The sequence below is a fragment of the Nematostella vectensis genome, chromosome 1, assembly GCF_932526225.1.
Source record: "Nematostella vectensis chromosome 1, jaNemVect1.1, whole genome shotgun sequence".
Lineage (NCBI taxonomy): Eukaryota > Metazoa > Cnidaria > Anthozoa > Actiniaria > Edwardsiidae > Nematostella > Nematostella vectensis.
Window position 1 is genome coordinate 7,426,899 of NC_064034.1, and position 19,448 is coordinate 7,446,346.

Here is a 19,448-nt window from a genome sequence, read left to right on the forward strand (position 1 = left end):
GCGACCGAGCAAAGAAAAGGCCTGGCTACTAAGCGGAGGAGGTCTGGGAGCAAAAAAAGCGAGGTCGCGAGTCGGAACAACTGAAAGTGAATTATAAAGTCATGACTCCAGCAACATTCCCCTTCTATTTTGCCGCCGCCTTTTTTCTTTGGAGGGTTAAATATAAAAGAGAAAATCTGCCTCTCCGATTTCTAAGTTAAAATCAAATACCCAGGATCTACTAAGTTTTTTCGAAAAAGTGTGTTCTTAAAGTGCATCTGAAGAAATAAAACCGATATCCTTCAAAACGGCTCAATCATCGATATCTAATATCTCCTATGCTAGAAGAATCTTCATTACCAAAAATCCCCGATTTCCCATGTTCCCCGATTTTTTTTACAGCCCTTTGAATATACCAGTCTGTAAAACACCTTTGTCGCTGACCGACAAACGTATTGCGGGCGCGTGGCGCGAAAATCAAACTTGTCAGCTCGCGCACAGTCTGCATCTTTATTCGCTTAAATGAGCGCTTCTCCCTGTAAAACAACAAACTGCCGAGTGAGAAAGCGATGCCAGTGACATCGAGACAGAGAAAGCGGCTCAACAACAATACAGCAATGTGAACTTTAGAAGCACACTAGCATACACACATTGGCACCAGTCGGGACGCTAGCACAGTCTATTACCCGTGCAGTTCGGCAACCATGGACAGCTGTTTCGTCCTTATTAGGACTCGTCAGCATGGCATAGCCGGTTTGCCTCAGTTAAACTTCATCGGCAAAATAAACTGCAGGGCGACTTCGACTCGAACGAAGTGCTTTAAACCACAGCTTAGATCCATGTGGGATCTAGAGCTGCGACCGGGCTAGCGTGATGCCAATTGTGCGGATCACGCATGCGACCTTTGCTAGTCCTAATAAGGACGAAACAGCTGTCCTTGGTTGCCGAACTGCACGGGTAATAGACTGTGCTAGCGTCCCGTCTTGGCCCGACTGGTGCCAATGTGTGTATGCTAGTGTGCTTCTAAAGTTAACAATACAGCAACGTATTTTTGCCATACCAAGACGAGGCATTTGCGGACAAATGAAACATGGTTGTCGAGTCATCGAAAAATGCAGGAAGCGAAAAGGTAACTGGAGGAGATTTTAAGCCGTCTAAATGGTTTGACAACAGTAGAATCGTGAGTGTGATATCTGTAGATACGAACAGAAGGAATTATATCCGTTAACTTACATCATAAAGTTTATTGTTGTCTTATTTCATGGTTACATTACGCGAGTACAACTGCTCGCTATATTTTGTTGTTTTTGAGAATTTTTTTACGAACTCATTCGCTTCGGTCTTCGATTCTACGCTACTTTTTTTTGTTTGAACACAGCAAGTTTTACATTCAAACACCGTCTCTAAAACGGTGGATATACGACCCTGAAATGAAATAACACGATTTATTACCTGTTTGACGTTTTCGTCACTCGTCTTTTTCTGACTTGACATAAGTATTTTGTAATGTGAGATGTTTACATGATTAATTACAAAAAAATGAAAATTTAAGCTACTACTACTAAATTTAAGCTTATAAGCAAATCTTATATCGAAAAAAAATGGGTCCCTTAGCTTTTCACCTAGGTTTTGAGGATTGTATATTATTGAAATTATCAGTGATCTATACGATTACATAAAGGACCCCACTTTGAGCAAGATAAAAGTAAAGCGTTTTGTGCGAGGTGAAATTGAACTTTTTGTTCAGCAAAAAGCAAATGATGCTATGAGAATGGCAAAAAAAACAAACTTCTCAAACCATCCCGATTAAGAATCTAGTACCCTTGGAAAGGCAGATGACTACTATATCACATACATACTGTGTATAACAAATGCTTTTTGCATTCTTTTGTCATGGAGTTTAGCAATGTTTACATTTTAAAAGGCAGAGAGCGCACGGCTCACAATACGCGATGTCCTACTCGAGACGAAAATATGATCACTGTTTGTGCGAAAAAATATGGGTCCTTTAGCATTTCATCTAGGTTTTGAGGATTGTGTATCATTGAAATTATATGTGATCTATACGAATATCTAAAGGACCCAACTTTGAGCAAGGTAGCAAGCATTTAGTGCGAGATGGAATTGCTGTTACACAAGGGTCTTCATTTTCATTTACGACTAGTATAAAAAATGCATATTGAATGCTTTATATTGATATTTGGTCAGAGCACTGAGAGGACAAACACAAAAAGAAGGATTTAGCGATTATTACATCTCTACATGTATAGTAAGACGAAACAAAATATGTTTACATACACAGCGGTAATGCAAAGTAATTGGCTTCAAAATTGCAAAATCATTTGAATTATCAATAAGTGGCTACTTTAAAGTAAGCAGGATATACGTTTTATATTTGTATAAGGTTATATTTACATTCTAAGCCAGCTACCAACAGGAAAAGCCTTTTATTTCCACGTCTTATAAAGTTGCAAGGTAAAGACGCCGCATGTAGCCAAAATTGTTTTTTCTCACGCAAATTCACGCGAGCTTTTGCAATTCTCCTTATTTGGTGATCATTTCGCGCCAACTCAAGCTTTATCCGTGAGGGGACTGGGCAAGTAGGTGTTTTACAGACTGGTATATTCAAAAGGCTGTAAACAATCGGGGATTATGGGAAATTGGATGGATGAACCGTTTTGGAGGATATTGCTTTTATTCCTTCAGATGCACTTTAACTGTCCATATTTTCTGCAACGCACAACAAAGTGGATTCGTCCTCTACCATCGTGTCCGGACAGAATTGGCATGTCCGTTCATGAACTTCCCTCCCCCCTCCCCCATCCGTCGTCTCGTCGCGCCTCGTTACGCTGACCGCGACGCCCTGGGTACCCTAGGATGATTCGATATCACAACTTCTTGAGTATTTTTCATAATTTAGCGAATCCGGAATACAGTACAGTAAAGATTACTCCTATCCTACCCTCCTGCGCAAAGCTTTCTGTGTCGTGTCGCTCGTTTAGTTTGCTCCACATCACAAAGTAAACAAATGACAAGCAAATAAAGAAAAGGAAAAGACAGCTCTGCACAGGAGGGAAACGGAGGTGTAGCAGGCCAAAATATTATTATTTTTTTTTTTTTTTGGGGGGGGGGGGGGGGGGGACAAATCTAATGAATAAATCCAATGAGCCCGGGGGGGAGGGGTTCTTCAGGGTTAAAGTGATAGGGATGTTCGTCGGGAAATTCGAGAAATACCCCTAAAAATACCTGCACGCCAAAAATTGGTCTCTGAATAATACCTCAGGAGCTTAAAAAAATAAAAATTTTAAGAGAAAAGCCTTTTTTTTTCGGATACCCCCTAGAATACCTGAGGCCCTATTTTGACCCCTAAAAACACGACGAGCATCCCTATCAGTTCAACATTGGAAGAATCCCCCTTTCCCCCGGGCCAATGAGTCAACCGCCGCTCCAGCGTGACCCATTTAGACAGAGGGATAATTGGTAGTTTTAACGGATTAGATTAAACATACCAGAATGAAATATTTTCCTGTACTTTATTTTTCTCCCTTATTTCTTCTCTCAGTTGTCTGAGTGAAGTTGAAGTCATTAGTAGTACCAGATAGTTTACTCAAATATCAAATACCGTAATGATTCGAATATGCACCCGGGGCGCTTATTTGATTTTCGGGTCTTTGGGGGTGCGCTTATTATAGAGCTTATTTTCATTTCGGCAAAAAAAGAAAACAGCCTTTGAGCCGATTAAGAACAAAACTTTATTTGCGATAAACTGAAACCACAGTAAAAAGACTTAATACTGTATATTCATGGTTTTTGGGTTTTTTATTGTTTATAAATCGACGACGATGAGCATATGGTCTTCACAGTCGCTTTCATTGCCTCTCGGGCGAGGCATCCTCAATATTTACACCATTCAAATGGAACTTTTGTTAAGATGTACTTTTAAGGGGGAGGGCCGGGGAGGGGGCGAAGCGCTTATTTGAAGGAGGGCGCTTATTCATTACGTAATGTATTATTGGTAGGTCGGTTTCGGCCCCCGACTAAACATACTCTCTTCTTTACTCTAGAAAGAGTAATAATATGCCCTGAGGCTCTACGCCATGGGAAGCGGGCCAATTACTATGATAATTATGAAAAACATAATAATCACACCACGAGCCTTAGTATGTAAAATCCTAATTCAGTTTGGTTCAAAGTAAAACCAATTAATTTTTTTTTCAAAAGATGTTTTCATAAAAGGTTTAGTCAATAGCTCCCCAATCGTTTGCGTTTTTTATTATTCATTACCTACGTTGTTAGGGAAACCTCACGCAAGACTGTGTGTTAATATGTATCAGATACCATCAAATGACACGTTGTTGAAGCAAACGCATTGACAGGGCAATCATTTTTTGGCGCTTTTCGTCAGGGAAAAATCGCTTGTAAAGAGTGAATTTGTGTAAATCCAGCTGATATTGTTCATCAACAATACTTTGTATTTCTGAGCTCATTGTTTGTCGATAAAAATAGCTTGCTCAAAAATGGGATGAAACAGGTAGACAGAAGTTTTAATTAAGAGACAAAAACATCAGCCAATCAGAAATGAAAGCCGTGAATCGCTGGCAGAATAATATACTAGTTCAAGATGCAATGTGTTTTGGGGAAAAGTGTATAAGTGACTTGAGAGCAACCTCTAAACGCTGGAGAAACGCCGTTAATAATGTTTTTTTTAAGTGAATATCTGGTCTTTCAAGGTTAGTGATGCATTTGAAATGCGACTAGGCGACTCTCTTCTTAGAGTCGAACTCTCCGTTCTGACGAGTTGGTCTTCGACACACGGTAGGAGAAGGAGGACCTTTTAATTTTCTAAATTTAAATATTTTTCTTTTAAAATTAAACACAAATACTGAAAACTTATGTATAACATCGATATCTCACTGTTTTCACTGTCATAAATAAACTAATTTCCATTTGGTCTCTATTTCATTGCTTTGTACAATGCTAGATAAGGTCAAATATAAAGCTTTATATATGTTTTATATAATATAGCTTCGAAGCCTAATTTTGAGATTAGAAGAAAATCAGGAAAAAAAAATACAACAAAAACCGCCCGCCCGCATGCTCCCGAAGAAGAAATCGCGATCAGAAACGAAATGTTTTTTATGTGACCTAATAGGTGTTCTATAATGCTTTTTTATAAATTTGAAAATGGAAAAAATATATCTTTATATATATTCGTTTACCCTAGGCAGCTGATATGATAATGAGACAAAAAACTTTATACTCAAAGTCAATAAGAGATAAAGTAAATTCATTCTCAATATCTAAATTTGAAAAAAAAAACAAATGTGAGCGGGAAGCAGGTCTCTCAGTCTATTAGAAGATAGGACGACCGTTTAGTTTTTTATCTGAAAGGCAAAAAACGGATTTTATAAAGACATTTTACAAAATTTATGAATGCACTTGACGCCCCACTTGAGGACGATTGTTGACTTCAATTTTCATCCTGTTTAAAAAACAACGTGAAAATGCTTTTAGCTGCGAGTATGCTTTTTATCGAATTTCTCTTCAGAATCAAAAGAAGAAAGGTATTAGATTTTTGTCGCTTTGAGCTAAGTTTCTGTAAGCGTTCTAGTAATGAGCTGCGCTATTATGATCATTTTAATAATAATAATTCAAATGATAGCACCTGATGACGGAAACAATGGAATCCGTGAAGAGGGGAGACGTTTAGGCCGCGAAAGAAAAAGAAGACACTAGCTTACGTCAGAAAACTGTCTTCTGGCTTTGCCATTATTTAACCAACAGGAAACAGAGCCATCAAATTTCTGTAAACATTTTTTATGTGTCCTAAATGCAATAAATGCTTCCAAAAGCGAGAAACAAAGTAAGCATAAAAATCCAGCGAGTGAGGTGGGTAGGCGAGCAGAAAATTATCATTTCAATTGAAATTTTTTGGTATGTGTTTGGAAATTCCCGTCTCTGCTGTGTTCTACTGTGCTATAGTTTTTTTTTTTTTTTTTTACTCGAATGTTTGACCAAGATATCTCCTATAAATTTGTTATTTTGTTTTTAAAGTGTAGAAACTTTGGATAATACAATACTATATTTCGTGCTCTTGTTTATTACTCAATGATAACTGATGACTATCACGATAATTGTTAAATTATATAAATATTTTTTAAATTTGGGCGACATAACAGTTGCATATACCTGTTTTGGGTTATCAATTTATTAAGGTTTTTAGTCACGTCATTTTCGTAGCAAATAACGCGTTGATTCTCCTTTTTTGTATTCATAAAATAAACAGTAGGTTCTTTTGAGCTTGCTTAAAAAAATATATATAGTTATATTTTCAACTGTTGTTTTTTAAACCGACATAAAAATTATCAATATCTTCATATGGTGGTAATGAAATATTGGCAAAAAGGGAAAACATATGCAACAATGCGATATTTTCTTAAACAAATTCCACCCAATTCCACAGCGAAATTCATAAGAATATAATGAATTTATCAGCATTAATGGTGTGGATCTTTTCTTTAGCCCTCGTTAAAGACATTGAAACCTAGCGGAAAAATATTTCTATAAAGTCGGGATGTTTGCTTCTCAACCCGCTCGTTGATCGAAAAGAGGACGCGTGTAACGTTTGGTCTGCGATTTATAACGTTTGTTGTGTTATGTTAATATTTTGTTGTAGCATAAAGCCTTGATTATTAAAAAATGAATAGAGAATTGAAGACTAACAAAGAGGTCTGTATAGTTTAATCCTTTCTCGCGTTTTGAATTTTTAATTAAAAGCGCTGAAATGGTCATCTTATTCTGTGGTAGATTTGAAGTGATGTCCGTGCCTGGTCTTCTTTCTGGGTTCACACTATTCCTTCTTCACCAACATACTCTCGCCAAGAACTCAAATTCGTTTTGTAATAATGGCAAATGGAGTAAAATCGAGACATCGCCAATCACTTCACTATCTCCAAACGATTGGTACAGACTCACTGGTGATGCTGGCACGGTTTTACCTACGAGTTGCGACTTTGCCGAACGCTGTGCCGGGGGAGACGTTAACATCTTTTCAGGGTGGATAAGCGGCACCCTGCCTCGAGGCGGTGGAAACACGGAAGTCATGTTGAAGTTGTGTTTCTTTAAAGCGAGCCATACTGTTGGCGATGTCTGCTGCGCATGTGAGATGGACATATATGTTGTGCATTGCGACAGTTCCTTTTTTCTCTACAAGATTCCAGACTCCTCGAATGGAAAATGTGGACCAAGCGTTAAGATTTGCGGATCAGGTGAGATAGGGAAATGGATTTCAAGATTCAGATATTTCTAATTTCAATGTAATTTAAGTCACATTGATGAGGGGGGTAATGATGTGTGTGTGTGGCGGGGGGGGGGAGGGGCAGAATAGGTCTATGAAATGCGTGTCATGTGATTAATGGAGTCAGCAGGGCTAAGAGGTAACAGTAGTTGGGAAGGCGACAGGCAAGGTGGAAGAGAGCAGGGAAAGAAGGTAGAACGGGGGGCGGGGGGGGGAGTAAGAAGGTAGGACGGGGGGCGGGGGGGGGGGGTAAATCTGCTTCTCTGGTAAATCATTAAAATGCCTAATGTTCCTCAAACAATTCGCTTATTTTCAGGGCATTCGTTTCAAGAGCAAATTTCTTCCTCTTCAAACACAGTACTAACACAATGGCCTCAGACCTCCCGTATCATAGCGTTCAGTTCATCAGAATATTCCCCATCATCCTACTGGTCGAGTCGTGACGTGTCAAGCTCACTTACAACTGACCGCTCGCATTCCCAGACACTACAGATAACTACATCGTTTGACGATGCATACCATTCATCGGTAAAGATCTTGTCTACGACAAGTTACGGAGAAGGCTCTTCGGAGTCGACTGATTCAGCCATAGAAAAAACTGTGCCTAGCAGTATTCAAACCTCACAGAAATCTACGTTGGCGACTATCAATACAAATGTTTCAATGCTGCCCGCGTCACAAGGATCTTCATTGCCTTCGAGTTCACCATCTTCTTCCTCGTTTTTGATAAACGATCCATCTTCCAGTACCGAAATTTGGACACTAAATAACTTGAAGCCAAGCCCATCACGTGCATTTACGAGCCAATCAGATGCGTATACGAGCCAATCACGTGTATACCCGAGCCAATCAGATGCAAACCAGAGTTCGGGAAGCGCAGACATCCATCCGACACCTGTTGCGTCTATTATCACCTGGTCAAGCTCAGCGAACTCTCGTTTTCCAGGTATCCTAGATAGCTTACAAACCTACGTCAAGCTGTTTTTTAGGGATAACATGCCAGTAAAAAAAAATAATCAAACTAACCTGTTTAACACAAATCACCAATTTACAGTAATAGACTTTAAAGTAGACTTAAATAAAGCTTAAAGTCTGTTTATCTATGGCAGTCTGGAAAGAAGAAAAAGAAAACTTAGATTGACCTTCACATGCGAAGCCACGCCAAAAAGTGACTGTTCTTTCAATAAGTAAACTACTCCGATACAATTTTTTTTAATCAAACGAGAGTTGAGTTATTAAATTCACTTACAAACATTAATATATTCTTTCTCATATTCATCTTTAGTGACTTTAAAGTAGTGGTTGGCCGCCAGATCTGTCAACCCCTTTCATCTATGAGCGAGTTCATTTTTTTCCCATGCCTTACTAAAACTCTCTTTGGTGATGTATAGAAAGTAAAATTATACATTTTGTGTTCAGGAATAAATTTGTTTATGCTCTTGTCAGTTGATGGCCAGTATGGTGAATGGGGCGCGTGGAGTAACTGCACAGAGTTGTGCAGCGGCGGTACACAGTTGCGCATGCGTACATGCGATAACCCAGCTCCTGCTTATGGTGGTGCTGACTGCCCTGGGCCAGCCAATAAGACGAGGTCTTGCAACGAACATCCATGCCCAGGTTAGTGAACTACAGATGACTACAACTTAAACGTTCAGGAAATAGAAAACTAAAACATAATGGCAAAAGACTCACGCTATCAAAGTGCAATATTATGGATGATTTTCACAAACGTTATAAATACCGCCTATTCTGAATAAATACACATCACAAAGCAATGAGAGTTTAAAGTGACCTTTATTCTAGGATTTAAGACAATTATAGGACTATTACAGGAGGTGATCAATCGTGAAAATATTCGAGCTAGTTACTGAGATTGACTGGAGACTGACTAAGAGGTTGGTAAGCCTGTGATGTTCTGTACGATTTTCCTTTATTGCATTAATATTTGATTCCACTCCACTTGAATTGACTAAAGAAAATTGAAATGAAATGCGACAGGGGAGGTGGAAGAGAGCCGGTAAAGAAGGTAGGACGGGGGGCAGGGGGGGTGATTAATCTGCTTCTGAAATCATTAAAACGCTTATGTTCCTTACACAATTCGCTTATTTTCAGGGCATTCGTTTCAAGAGCAAATTTCTTCCTCTTCAAACACAGTACTAACACAATGGCCTCAGACCTCCCGTATCATAGCGCTTAGTTCATCAGAATATTCCCCATCATCCTACTGGTCGAGTCGTGACGTGTCAAGCTCACTTACAACTGACCGCTCGCATTCCCTGCCACTACAGATAACTACATCGTTTGACGATGCATACCATTCATCGGTAAAGATCTTGTCTACGACAAGTTACGGAGAAGGCTCTTCGGGGTCGACTGATTCAGCCATAGAAAAAACTGTGCCTAGAAGTATTCAAACCTTACAGAAATCTACGTTGGCGACTATCAATACAAATGTTTCAATGCTGCCCGCATCACAAGGATCTTCATTGCCTTCGAGTTCACCATCTTCTCCCTCGTCTTTGATAAACGATCCATCTTCCAGTACCGAAATTTGGACACTAAATAACTTGAAGCCAAGCTCATCACGTGCATTTACGAGACAATCAGATGCGTATACGAGCCAATCACGTGTATACTCGAGCCAATCAAATGCAAACCAGAGTTCGGGAAGCGCAGACATCCATCCGACACCTGTTGCGTCTATTATGAACTGGTCAAGCTCAGCGAACTCTCGTTTTCCAGGTATCTTAGATAGCTTACAAACCTATGGCAAGCTGTTTTTTTTAGGGATAACATTCCAGTAAAAAAAAAAAAATAATCAAACTAACCTTTTAACACAAATCACCAAGTTACAGTAATAGACTTTAAAGTAGACTTAACTATGGCAGTCTGGAAAGAAGAAAAAGAAATGACCTTCACATGCGAAGCCATGCCAAAAAGTGTCTGTTCTTTCAATAAGTAAACTACGCCGATACAATTTTTTCAATCAAACCTGAGTTGAGTTATTAAATTTACTTACAAACATTGAGATATTCTTTCTCTTATATTCATCTTTAGTGACTTTAAAGTAGTGGTTGGCCGTCAGATCTGTCAACCCCTTTCATCTATGAGCGAGTTAATTTTTTTCCCATGCCTTACTAAAAATCTCTTTGGTGATGCATAGATAGTCAAATTATACATTTTGTGCCCAGTAATAAATTTGTTTATGCACTTGTCAGTTGATGGCCAGTATGGTGAATGGGGCGCGTGGAGTAACTGCACAGAGTTGTGCAGCGGCGGTACACAATTGCGCATGCGTACATGCGATAACCCAGCTCCTGCTTATGGTGGTGCTGACTGCCCTGGGCCAGCCAATAAGACGAGGTCTTGCAACGAACATTCATGCCCAGGTTAGTGAACTACAGATGACTACAACTAAAACGTTGTTCAGAAAATAGAAAACTAAAACATAATGGCAAAAGACTCACGCTATCAAAGTGCAATATTATGGATGATGTTTTCACAAACGTTATAAATACCGCCTATTCTGAATAAATACACATCACAAAGCAATGAGAGTTTAAAGTGACCTTTATACTAGGATATAAGACAGTTATAGGACAATTACAGGAGGTGATCAATTGTGAAAATATTCGAGCTAGTTACTGAGATTGACTGGAGACTGACTGAGAGGTTGGTAAGCCTGTGATGTTCTGTACGATTTTCCTTTATTGCATTAATATTTGATTCCACTCCACTTGAATTGACTAAAGAAAATTGAGCCATGAGTCTACAGTAAGAAAGAGGAATTATTCATGGTTAAGATAAAATCAATTTTACTAGTGTCGCAATTTATAGGTAACAGATGATACAGTGTGGTGACACAATTAAGAAAATTCTGTTCAAATCATTTTTAGTTGACGGAGACTGGACCGAGTGGAGCACGTGGTCATACTGCAATAAGCCGTGTGGGAATGGGTACGAAAACAGGACGCGCTCATGCACGAACCCGTCCCCGATGCATGGTGGGAAAGAATGTCAAGGTGACGGTCATCAGGCGAAAATCTGCAACACACACCAATGCCCGGGTAGGAATCTGTAATTTCATAAATCGCTGTACCTTATCGTTTTACGCAGATCTCTTGCGTCGTTTAATTTCGGTCAAAATAAATAAATTCTCTCTGGTATTCCACCAAAAGAACTTTCTGATACTACCAAAAATTCTTGTTATTCTTTATGGACATGCTGTGTTTTGGTTTCAGCTGTAGCCGTGTTTTGCTTACTGCGACTTACGGAAGCTGTGTGGACTAGCTCGCTACTGGATCCACAAAGCGAATATTTCTCCACTTTAAGCAAGGAAGTCACCGGAAATGTGAGACCTCCCCACAACCCATTCACTGGAAATATTTACTACACGTGTGTGTGTGTGGGGGGGGGGGAGGGGGGGGTGGAATGATGTGACATTGCATGGCCACCATTGCTGACAGCACGACAAAGAATATGTTATGAGATGCTTAATGGAACAATATAACACGTAAACATCGCTAGTATAACTGGCTGGCTATTTTGGCCACCAAAGTTTAAGGACAAAGTTCTGGTTGGATTGATAAGCTCGTTGTTTACCATGATTTGCGTGTTTTTTTTTTTTTTTTTTTTTTTTTTTGCATGTTTAGGTGAAACAGTTTTACGCAAAGCTTAAGAGCTTCATTGGAGTAGAAATAAATGGCTTCAGGTAATTCCAAACGCAGCGCATGAGATAATTGAGGTTGTTTATCTTATAACAGACGACCGATGAAGCGTCTTTGAATTTTCTTCATTTGATTTTAATAAGATTACGTCCAGTAAAGATTATGACCTACATGTCCAGTAAAAATTAACGACCTATATGTCCGGTAGAGATTACGACCTTTATGTCCGGTATAGATCACGACTTACATGTCCGGTAATGTCCGGTAAAGATTTCGGCCTACATGTCTGGAATTGCGGCCCCAGTCCGGTATAGATGATTATGGACCAGCATTACTGGTTGCAAGCTGATTTTGGCTAATGCTCTCATTATGTTTCCTGGTAGCAAAGGTAGCGTCGTCGTGAATCAAAGCTTAAACTTCGACTCGATGAGCTCTTTGGAACTTCTGAGGTTACAAGAGACTATCACAGATAACGGAAAACTACAAAACATGCCGGTTGCACTCGTAAACATCACCTCACTCATAGGTGAGTGACATAGAACGACTAGCACACAGCAAAGACAGCGCCCTTGTTTAGTTAGGGGGAGGAGGCATGGAGGAAGGGGGTGGACCCGCGGTAATCGTTAAGATCTTTTTTGGATTGACAGTTCTATTTAACCCAAAGAGAAGAGGCACACATCGGAATTTTCAGATCACCCGTTGCTTTAGCGGCCATTCTCTCGAAGCCAGGAAACATTTCAAAGCTTTCTTCGGCGTTACATGTTCTTTTTCATTACAGCCAGTTGTCTGGGGAAATATACCTAAAAAGTTTAAATTAAAAATAAACAGCAACAATCAAAATGCATACAAGGAAGGATAAAAAAATCCTCTTTATTCTTGAGTTTGGCTCAAACAAACATTGCACCCCTGAAATGAAATAACTTATAATACAGTTATTACCCGCTTATAAGAACCAAGGTTTAAAAAGTTAAATATACCGAAGGAATTTTATAATTGTTATTGTTGTACTACTTTCATTTTTGCTTTAATACTCATTGGCCAAAGTTTACGAGGTTGACAGCTAGTGCACTAAGAACGTCTTTTTTTAGACAAGAACACAAAGAAAGAACCACATTACTCATGTTACTCGACATACTCTACACATGTCGTTTGTTGCAGTACCGAGAAGACCACCAGTGTTTATCGACTCCTCAAGTACCAGCTCGACGACTGTCGACCTCTCCTGGTCGCATGTTCCAACGGACGACCTGAATGGAAGAGTTCTCGAGGGACACCTTGTCTTCTATAAGGAAGCAACGAAATCCTTTCTCCCTTACAATGTACACGCTACACCGCCACAAGTGTCGCGCGCTACGGTCAGCGGTCTGCTCAAATTTACACAGTACACGTTTCGCGTGTTGGCTTATACTGGAGCCGGGAACGGGGTGCCAAGTGACCCGATAAGCCTGACGACACAGGAGGACGGTGGGTTGTGTGCATATTGTAAACGTAAATGCGTGTATATCACGCGCATCATGTAATGCCTTTAGCGTTTTTTTTTACACATAATTAAAATTCAGCCTGAAAACGAATGTCGCGCGAAAACCTAATTTTCAGGTATTGTGCAATACAGGGTCTTAGCAGGGGGTGGGACACTGGCGGCATGTGCCCCTCCCCAATATTTTCAAGGAAATGACAAGAAGGGGCGTGGCTGTGCGCCCTTCACACAATATTTTTTTAGTGTTTCTATATCCCCCCCCCCCACAGTTTTCGTGGCCTGCTATGGCTCTGCAATACTGTGTAATATGTTAACATGATATTATCCAATTACTAGTACCTAGTCGAGCGCCGTCCAGACCGGAAGCTATCGCTCACAGCTCGACCCGAATCAACTTTGTCTGGGAGCCAATCAGCGAAGAGTTCTTTCATGGAATATTGCTAGGTTACAACGTGACGTTCTCATGGCGTGACTCTACCGGCATGCACCGCGAAAGCGTGACAGTCTCGCCCTATAAGTACTCAGTCACACTTGACGGTCTAAGTGCATACACGGTCTATTCCTTGTTTGTCAGCGGATTTACCTCAAAAGGATGTGGACCGCAAAGCACTGTGGTTATTGCACGTACGCTATCTGATGGTAAAGCTCATGTTTAATAATGATGACCTTTCACCTGAGTGATATTCACTTATAACAAAGACTTTTTTTATTTTTCGTCACAGCACCAACGCTTCCTCCGTCATCTGTATTCTACAAGAACATGACGTCAATATCATCGCTATCTATTCACTGGACCCCTGTACCACGTGACCATATCAACGGGGTTTTATTGGGCTACATAGTGACGTACCGTCAAAGTCACTTCTCGCAAATTCCTGTCTTGCACGGAGCAGTGACGATGAGACTTACTGTTGGAGCCGAGGCTCTCTCCGTGACTCTTGGAAATCTGACGGCAAACTCAATATACCTCATTAGCATCGCGGGTTTTACCGAGCGGGTGACTGGGCCGGCTATTAGCTTCCATGCAGGTATCAAGAAAACTTATTTAATCAATGCATTAATAGAACTTGGGCGTATCTCTGTAAGCTAATCTACGGCAAAAATTAGAAGAAAACAAACAAAAAAAGAGCTAAAACTAAATAGAGTACCTTTTTTCATGGAAAACTTCTAGGTTTACACCAAGGAACATGACGGACATCATTCCGGTAAAGAAGACGGGTCAATTTGTAATTTTTGTTGTGTAAAAACCTGGCTTTCTACTTTGGGGACTGGGAATAGTGTTCAGGATATGGGCGTTATGCGCCGTGAGTTCTACCTCTGTTTCATTAACCTCGCGCCACCAACCACTTGGTACCATCTTAAGCGACTCATACCCGCATGGATATGTTGCGCTATATATATATAAAAAAAAAACGATTTCATTTGTCGTTCTAGAAACTTGTCGTTGTCCTAAGAAGCTCTACACTAACTACTGGATCCACCCTCCTTACACGAAGTCTGAAAACGAGGGCATCTTTTCAGGAGTGGTAACCGCCATGCTTCAGTGGGCGTGTGGCGAATGCCTCAACGGTCACGGGAACACAATCATCGATCACGTGAACAGCACACGTGGGCGCCCCGCCCTTAAACCTAGTCTACAAAGAGTAACTGCTGATATTGAACCCGCACCCCTAGTCAGTTTCCCGGTCAGCGGTAGCAAGTTTGTGTCGGTGTACAAGGGGGTACACCGTTACGTGCATATTGTGGATTCCCCGGGGATTGCGTTTATAACAGTGCCTAAGCTCCTGGGGCCCGGCTCTGTGACAGAAGCCGTTATCGGATGTCTGCCTTTGGTACTTTTTGCCGGTTGTATGGCCTATTGCGCTGGCTTCATCATTTGGGCTCTGGTAAGCCTCTGCGGAGAAGGCTATTGCATATGTTAAGGGAAAGGTTGATAATTTTTGTTTATACATTCATTCATTTTTTTAGATTTTAGGCCTTTTAGCATTTTTTTTTTCTTTTATTGCTCTTACCCCTTACTGATAGTTCATCCCTTTGCAGTCGTTATGACCTTTGTCACGCAATACTTTGGCCTGAACTAGTGCGTAGGAGACCCAGTACCTTACTCGGGTGCTTATAATGATTGGGGGGATGGAAAACAAGAAGGACTTTGCTTAAGTGCCTGTTTAATTCATCAGGACTCGAAACGAAACCCTGAGCAATTCTCACCGAGTTTTTTTGTTGGAGTCAAAGAAGGGTTTTGGTGGTCCTTCATCTCCATGACAACGGTCGGGTAAGTTTTCTTTGTATGAATAAATGACATAAGCGCGCCGCCTTAATATTTGTCTATGAACGTTCAAAAATAAGTATGAAATATGACACCTCAAACAAAGGTTATAATTGTAACTGTTACCTAATAATTGCTTTTATATTATAGTTGCCATAGTTGCCATCGCTCCCTGACGATTGTCATCATTGCTAGCTTAACTGATGCTTATATTATTGTTGTCAATTTATAGGCTCCGATATCTTTACTGGTACTTGTCATTGTCGTAATAGTTACAGAGATCGGGCCTCTATGTTATCTTGAATACACCTGTCATCGTTGCCATAGTTCCGGAAATCACTTCCGCTCCTATGTTTTTTTTTTTTGACTGACACTTGTCATTGTCGTCATAGATACGGGGACCGCGCCCCTATATCAGTAGCTGCTCGTCTGTTTGGTATTGCATGGACGCTGACAGGGCTTGTCATCATAGCTGTGCTCGTTGGGACAATTTCGACATCTCTTACCACAAGGACCATAAAAGCTGCCGATAGGCTGTATGGCACAGAGGTAACCCACCCTATCTTCTCTGGGTGTCAATCCCTCCTCCCCCCCCCCCCCCCTCGAAACGGCTTGATACCGGATTATCTCAATGTGGAAAGGCTAAAAGACGGAAAAGAATACGTGAAAGCTTGTGCGCGCTTGCAAATCACACGAAGTTAAGCGGGGTAGGAAGGAGATAACACGAATTGTTGGTTTAAGCTCCTCCTTTCAAATAAGGTCTGCTTCCGCTGAGGCGTAAAACATTAAATAAGTTATACTATATAACGCTAAATGATATTTTATACCAACACTCTTGATCCTGTATATCTCTAAAATAGATAGCTGCAATCGCAAACTCCACAGAGTTTCGAGTCGGCATTTTGAAGAACGCCAGAGTCAACACAGGTACGTCTTTGTACTACGGATGTCGAGAGAGGGACTATCATTACGGCAAGCGTTTAACTAAGAGATCACGTGACTGTTTGGGTGGCAAACTAGCGCGCGCTCAGCCTTTTAGCGGCAAAACAACAGCAAGAAATCGGTTGTTGAGTAAAATTGAACCACGGAACAGACACGACGTAAACTCTTAAATTGTGGTATAACCAGCTCCTTAGAGGTCCGGTTTTTTTAGGCGAAATAGTTACGAATGAAATTTCATTCAAAACCAAGGGTTTTTTTAGGTATGAGAACACACAACTTGACTGATGCGATAAACTTTGTCCTTTCTAGTCAGAAACTACTCCAGTGTTAACGAAATCAGGGCGGCATTGCGGAGCCAAGAAGTCAGTGGCGCTTTGATTGACACTTATGTAGCCGCTGACCAGCAAGAACTCCTGTTCACGGGCGGCATCAGGGTGACTAGGTTGCTGGATAAAGATTTTGGTTATGGTGTTGTATTATCGGGGGATGCGGTGGCCGTGCACAGAAGATGCCATGACTTTTTACACCAAGAGGTTCAGCAAGTTTTACACATTATTCTAAACAACACAAGGGAACTAAAGGTAAACACAAACACCGTGGACTACTGCGTAGCTAAGGGAGTGCCGCAAGGGGGATGGGGAGGGAGATGCACAGCTGCTCTCTTCATTGGGGTTTATTTAGGCCCTCCGTTGGACAGTCATGTAGCAGCCTGCTCATAAGGCATAACGTAACTGGCTGGATTACCTCCTTATTCTATTGTATTCCCGTTTTCTTGTTTTTGTTTCCAATTGTTTTTTTGTCTGTGGTGAATCAATCCAACGAGGCGAAATCTTCTGAGAGTTGCTACACGACTGCCGTTGGATCTATTATCTTTAATTGCATCTTTAACTCCCAACCGTAAGCCCCCCTTTTTGGCAAAGATACATTTTTAGTGACCCTCTTCTTTCTTGCTTTAGTGACCCTCTTCTTTCTTGCCCCCTTGTGCTTTTAAGTAACTTGAAAATATGTATGTTGCTGTGTTTCCAGGCATTTCCTTCAAGTCTGGCTGTCGAGCAAAGCACCGGCCTTTTTGATGGTAGCTCGCCCTTATTTCGCCTTCTTGTGCTCATCCTCTGCTGTACGCTTGGATGCAGTGTCTTGCTAGGGCTCCTCTGGCATGCAAAGCACGTGCACGTGGGTAAAAGAAAGGTCCAGCAAGGTAACGTGTTACAGGACACAATCAATAATCAATATTGATGGAAAATAGAAATATTCTAACCTTTGTGTGTAAACCTGTTTAGGACAAACATTCTGAAAAACCATACCCTGTTTAGGACAACAACCTTGATTTTAGGACCCTGTTTAGGACAACACCCTCAATTTTGAACCCTGTTAGCATGTGAGAGCAAGCAAGGCAATCAGATCGGCGGCGGGATCAGCGCTTACGTGTTTTAGCAAGGCAACCAAATCTGTACCCTGTTAAGGACAGCCTTGTTTTCAATTATGTACCCTGTTCAGGAGAGGCCTGAAATTTATACCCTGTTTAGGACAGAGAGGTCAAAAACCATACCCTGTCCAGCGGCACGTCCCCGCATAACCCATATAAGGGAGTCTAAACTATACACTTTGAATCATTACTATTATTCCAGAAGAGGATCCAAGACGCTTTCTTCGAGAAGAACTCTCGGAAGTAGTAGCAAACTTCTACAGTAGTATAAACGCTAGGTTCGCAATGCTGAAAAGGATACACTCGCTAGAAAGACGGCGATGCCTCGAACAAATAAGGAAAAAGCCGCCCGAAGAGAAACAGCCCAGCAGTTGTAATAACGATGACTCCATGCGCGCAGAGAATAGCTTATAATCGAGGCTTCACAATGTTTAGCCTTCAATGCAGGCGTTTAACCGGTGTTTTTATAGCGAAAAACCGACCTCGAGTGATTCGTGGCCGCCATCTTGGATTTTGAGCAGAAATGAAAACACCGGGTAAAAAGGTAAACGCCCGCTTCACAATATTCTGCGTGATACTTTTGTCAATAATTTCCAAGTGCTAAACCGCCTTCTGGCTTGTTTGGTCCGAACAAACCTTGTGGAGAGGTGGCGTGATTGACAACCTGGCCAATAATAACGCTAAGATTTTGAAAAACCAGAAGGCGATTTAGTGTCGGAAATCGTTGGCAAGAGTTCGCATACTCTGATACTGTAAAAACAACAACAGAAAACAGGTGGTTTGCGAATGATTTTTAAAAACAGCAAAATCAAACAACATAATGTGAAATTTAATATTTTCGTGCCTCTCCACGCCAGCAACGTCAAAGAAAAGTATGTTTAAGAGGAGTGCGACATAAAGCTTTAATCGACTGGCTGTATGTATTTATAATAATTAATAGACAATTCCTGGAGGAAATGCTATGGAAAGTCATTCATATGCAGTGTTCCAAGTCCTTGTTTCTTGGTTGAGATGTAAGAAACATTTAAAGAGCGATAGCCAGCCCATACTCGAGGATCAAGCGCTTTCTTTTTTAAATCTTTAGTGAGCGCCCGCAAAGACCGCTGGATCTACGAGCATGTCAGCCACACCTTTGTCACGGCTGTTTTTATTTCGCCTGAAAAACAAATCATGTGAAGAAATATATAAAAAAATACTCTAAAAAACAAGACGTAAATGAGTGTTATTTCTTCTCTTGTTTGTTTGTTTTTTTGCCAGGAAACAAAAATGGCGGCTAACAGAGCAAGAGTACTATTGGAAGTTTCGGACCATTAAAAATTTCGTCACATCTGTAGACTTCTAGGAACGTGTCCAGAGGGGGTGGGGGGATCCAACGGGTCTGAACCCCGCCCTGC

General features: G+C 40.9%; 1 protein-coding gene across 4 annotated transcripts; it reads left to right on the forward strand.

Annotated features, from left to right (window-relative positions):
* Positions 1 to 942: 942 nt before the first annotated feature.
* On the forward strand, positions 943 to 19,262 carry LOC5496379. 4 transcript variants are annotated; one of them, XM_048731008.1, is made up of 20 exons: positions 943 to 1,108; positions 6,787 to 7,247; positions 7,593 to 8,222; positions 8,723 to 8,893; positions 9,389 to 10,018; positions 10,495 to 10,665; positions 11,173 to 11,343; positions 11,518 to 11,627; positions 11,929 to 11,987; positions 12,327 to 12,469; positions 13,102 to 13,407; positions 13,757 to 14,059; positions 14,143 to 14,448; positions 14,855 to 15,306; positions 15,598 to 15,692; positions 16,079 to 16,235; positions 16,547 to 16,613; positions 16,938 to 17,209; positions 17,655 to 17,826; positions 18,257 to 19,262. In XM_048731008.1, the coding sequence occupies exons 1-20, from the start codon at positions 1,092 to 1,094 to the stop codon at positions 18,466 to 18,468; spliced, it is 4,905 nt and encodes a 1,634-aa protein (XP_048586965.1). In that variant the 5' UTR covers positions 943 to 1,091; the 3' UTR covers positions 18,469 to 19,262. The 4 variants fall into 4 exon arrangements, with proteins under 4 accessions (XP_048586965.1, XP_048586973.1, XP_048586966.1 ...); XM_048731016.1 differs by lacking the exon at positions 943 to 1,108 and adding an exon at positions 4,295 to 4,709; XM_048731009.1 differs by lacking the exon at positions 943 to 1,108 and adding an exon at positions 4,296 to 4,794.
* The last annotated feature ends 186 nt before the right edge of the window (positions 19,263 to 19,448 follow it).